Source organism: Sceloporus undulatus, chromosome 6 (assembly GCF_019175285.1).
Source record: "Sceloporus undulatus isolate JIND9_A2432 ecotype Alabama chromosome 6, SceUnd_v1.1, whole genome shotgun sequence".
In the NCBI taxonomy this organism is placed as follows: Eukaryota; Metazoa; Chordata; class Lepidosauria; order Squamata; family Phrynosomatidae; genus Sceloporus; species Sceloporus undulatus.
This window is the reverse complement of record NC_056527.1, coordinates 1,466,101-1,469,534: the sequence shown is the minus strand read 5'-3', so window position 1 is coordinate 1,469,534 and position 3,434 is coordinate 1,466,101. Positions and strand designations below refer to the sequence as shown.

Below are 3,434 nucleotides of genomic sequence, written 5' to 3'. Positions count from 1 at the left end.
GCTGTGCAGGGATGGAAAAGCCCAAGGAGCCGCTCCGGCAACAGCAGCCCAGGCCACGCCCCTTTTCCTCAGCTGCTGCTGCCTTTGCCTTTGCCTTTGCCTTTGCCTCTGCCTCTGCCTCTGCCTCTGCCTCTGCCTCTGCCTCTGCTTGAGGGTCCCAATGGTGTGGGGAGCTGGCTTCTGGCTCTGGCTTCAGGGCTGGAGTAGTGTTCCTCTCCTCTCTTAGCCTTACTTCTTCTCCTTTTACTCTACCTGTTTTGGAGCACCAAGAGGGCGAATGAAAGACCCAGGCTCCTTTTTCAACCTTATTTATCTTTTTTATTTCTTTCATTTGTATTCCGTCTTTCCCCCAGAAGGAACCCAAGGCAGATCACAGGTAAAAAGCTTTTTTAAAAAGATGACAATAAAAACATAGAACCTTTAAATCCATCTAAAAACCATTCATTGGCTAGTTAGGAAGAAGGCTCCCCTGTGCAAATGTAAACGCAAAACCATTAGTAAACTTTCCGAAGTCTGCAACCGGAAACAGCCAATCTTGCTGATTTTGAGAAGGTTTTGGTTCTCAGTGGAAGCACCGTCCGACTGGGGCACAATTCCTGCTACTCTGCTGAAGAAAGCTGATTCCTATCAGTTCTAGCTTTCATGGCACCCTGGGAAACCTTAATTCCCAACACAAAGGACCTATCCAAGGTGTTGGACCTAGTTAGGAATAGGATCCAGCCCATTGGAAACCGCTGTGGAGCCCAGAGTGGGTTCATGGTGCCTCTGCCATGGGAGCCACCATCTGCCAATGCCCCTGGACTCAGGAAAGAAGAATCTCTTGGAGTCACTGTGCATGAAACAAAAGGGAAAAATATATTTTGAGTGGCAAGTGTATTGTGTGTGACAACTGCAGCCTGCCGAGTGATGGGCACATACTTGCAAAGGCACAGCTGCAGAAAGCTATGGGGCACAGACTGATGGCCCAGAACCACCCCCCAAATAAGGGGACCAAGGGACTGGTCAGTTGGATTGGTTTGGAGCAGTTGGAGGAGTTGGTTGGACGTTGACGGAGAGTCGGCGTATATTACATTGTACATAAAGGACCTGAAGATAAAGCCTCCAGAACTTTGGATGAACAACTACGTCTGTGAATTTGGAAAGTGGGGCAGTGCATTGCCAATACCAGGGGTCCTCAAACTCCAGCCCTCCAGATGTTTTGGACTTCAGCTTCCAGAATCCCAGAGCATTGGCCAAGCTGTAAGGGAGGGCATTATGGGGTAGGAAGGAAATTTGCATGTGTGCGGTGATTGGCTGAGGGGCAAAGAGGAGGGAGGGGCCTTTGTGGGGCTCTGGAAGTCTGTTCAGATTGACTGTAGAATCCTGAGAGAGGAAGGAAATTAGCATGTGGGCGGTGATTGGCTGAGGCTTCTGGGAGATGAAGTCCAAAACATTTGGAGGGCCGGAGTTTGAGGACTCCTGGCCAATACCAACAGCTGGGTATTTTTCTTGTGTGGTTTTTCTTTTTCCACTGCTACCATACTGTTTGGCCACATCTGGGTAGACTTGTCCCCAGATTGTGCCGGTTGTTGGCTTTCCCTCTCAGCAACAGAATCGGGGCCTGCATTCTGGCCACAAAGAGAGAGCAAACTGGCTGTGATCAGAGAACAAGAGATGGCCATGTTCAAGTGGGCACAGAGGAGGTGAGACAAGGAATTATAACTGTGTTACATAAAGCTTACAATTGAAATGGCAGGCTATGCACTGAGGAGAGCTAAAGAGGCCAATGTGATTCTAGGCTGCGTCAATGGAAGTATAGTGTCTAGAGAACAAGGGAAGTCATAGTGCCACTCTATTCTGCTCTGGTCAGGCCTTATCTTGAATAATCCTTTGTCCAGTTCTGGACAACAAAAATCAAAATGGACGTTGAGAAACTGGAGGGTGTCCAAAGAAGGGTCACCAAAGTGGGAAGGGTCTGAAAACCATGAAGCCCTATGAGGAACGGCTTAGGGAGCTGGGGATGTTTAGCCTGGAAAAGAGACAGTTAAGCCCTGTTTAAGCATTTGGAGGTGTAATGACTGGGCCTCCATTCATTTGAGGGCTCCTCTCAAACCACAAAGGGTTAAGCTGGGGGGAGGTACATGCTAATGAGAGCTTACATCACATGCTAATGAGAAGTTGCATCATAGCTGACCTATGGCCCAAATGACCAATCAGAGAGTAGGACCGGGAGTTTCGCGCATCTTCCTCCAGAGGCTTTAAAAGGCTCCTGGGGGCCATGTGGTCTTTGGTCTTCATCTCTGTGTTTGTCTTAATAATAATAATAAATAATAATAAATTTTTTATTTTTATACCGCCCTTCCATAGATCAGGGCGGTTGACAGCAAAATATCAAACAACATATACATCAGGGTTACAAACAATTACATACAAACATAATAAAAGCCCCGTTAGCCAGTCCTCTTTGCCACAGAAGAGGAAGGGAGGCCCACTGGACTTTAATCGGGGAATGCAAGCTGAAATAGAAAGGTTTTTAGGTCTTAGAAGCCCAGCTGCTGAGCCTGTGCCAAAAGGCAGGCTTAAGGGACGCAAGCTGAGCTGGGCAGTGAGAGCCAGCTTCCTGCATCCAAAAACCCAACAAGGACTGCAAATCCCATCTCTGTGTGAGTGTAGGAAATGTGTAGGAAATGTGTTAGCTAGTGCATCTAGGCTTTTGTTATGTTTAGCTAATAGCTTGCCTGAAATGAACATCTTGTAACTATGCATTCTGTACCTGCAAGGCAAGGAGGCCTTGCATAATTGATACCCTGTTGCTCTATTCTATCTACTTAGAATAAATACCTTTCTTTAAAAGTATCTGCTGTCTCTGCTCCTATACACGTGCCTTAGCTCACTTACTGCTTGCTCAGGTTAGCAAGCGAAGGAACTTAAGTCCTTACCAAGTCCCAGTGTGTGCTAAGGGGAGTTCATTGGAGATTCACTGGCTGATGGCAGCTTGACTAGAGGATCTCAAGGGGTCTCGTTCAGCTCAGCAAGGAGTGGGAACAGAGACCCAGGAGACTCTAGGGGAAATTAAAGGGATCCGCTGGGGCTAAGGGCCAAGAACAGGGTGGCTGTTGGGCAGATTGGACCCCAGGGATCATCACAGGAGGGTGTCACTTTGAGGATGGAGCAAGCTTGTTTTCTGCTGCTCCAGAGAATAGGACCTGCAACAATGGATGCAAGTTAAATGAAAAGAGATTCCTCCTCAACATTAGGAGAACTTTCTGAAAGCAAGAGCTGTTCAGTGGTGGAAGATGAGGTCTCCTGTTTAAATATTTGAAAGGATGTCATACTCAGGAGTAGTGATTGGAGAAACCCATATTTTTCTCCTCGGTCAGAGAAACCTTGAGGAGAATTTTGTTTCCAAAGTCTCTCTTCCAAAAGGTGATTTCTTCTCTCCTTTTCAGCAGCCA

The 3,434-nt window shown here is 47.3% G+C and overlaps 1 protein-coding gene across 3 annotated transcripts in view; it reads right to left on the bottom strand.

Annotated features, from left to right (window-relative positions):
• Positions 1 to 295: 295 nt before the first annotated feature.
• LOC121933137 (cytochrome P450 2C19-like) overlaps positions 296 to 3,434 on the bottom strand; it is a 66,572-nt gene continuing 63,433 nt past the window's right edge. For all 3 annotated transcript variants that reach the window (XM_042472467.1, XM_042472468.1, XM_042472474.1), the window contains one exon: positions 296 to 829. In XM_042472467.1, the coding sequence (XP_042328401.1) occupies positions 600 to 829 (230 nt within the window). In that variant the 3' untranslated portion in view covers positions 296 to 599. The remainder of the gene's footprint in view (positions 830 to 3,434) is intronic.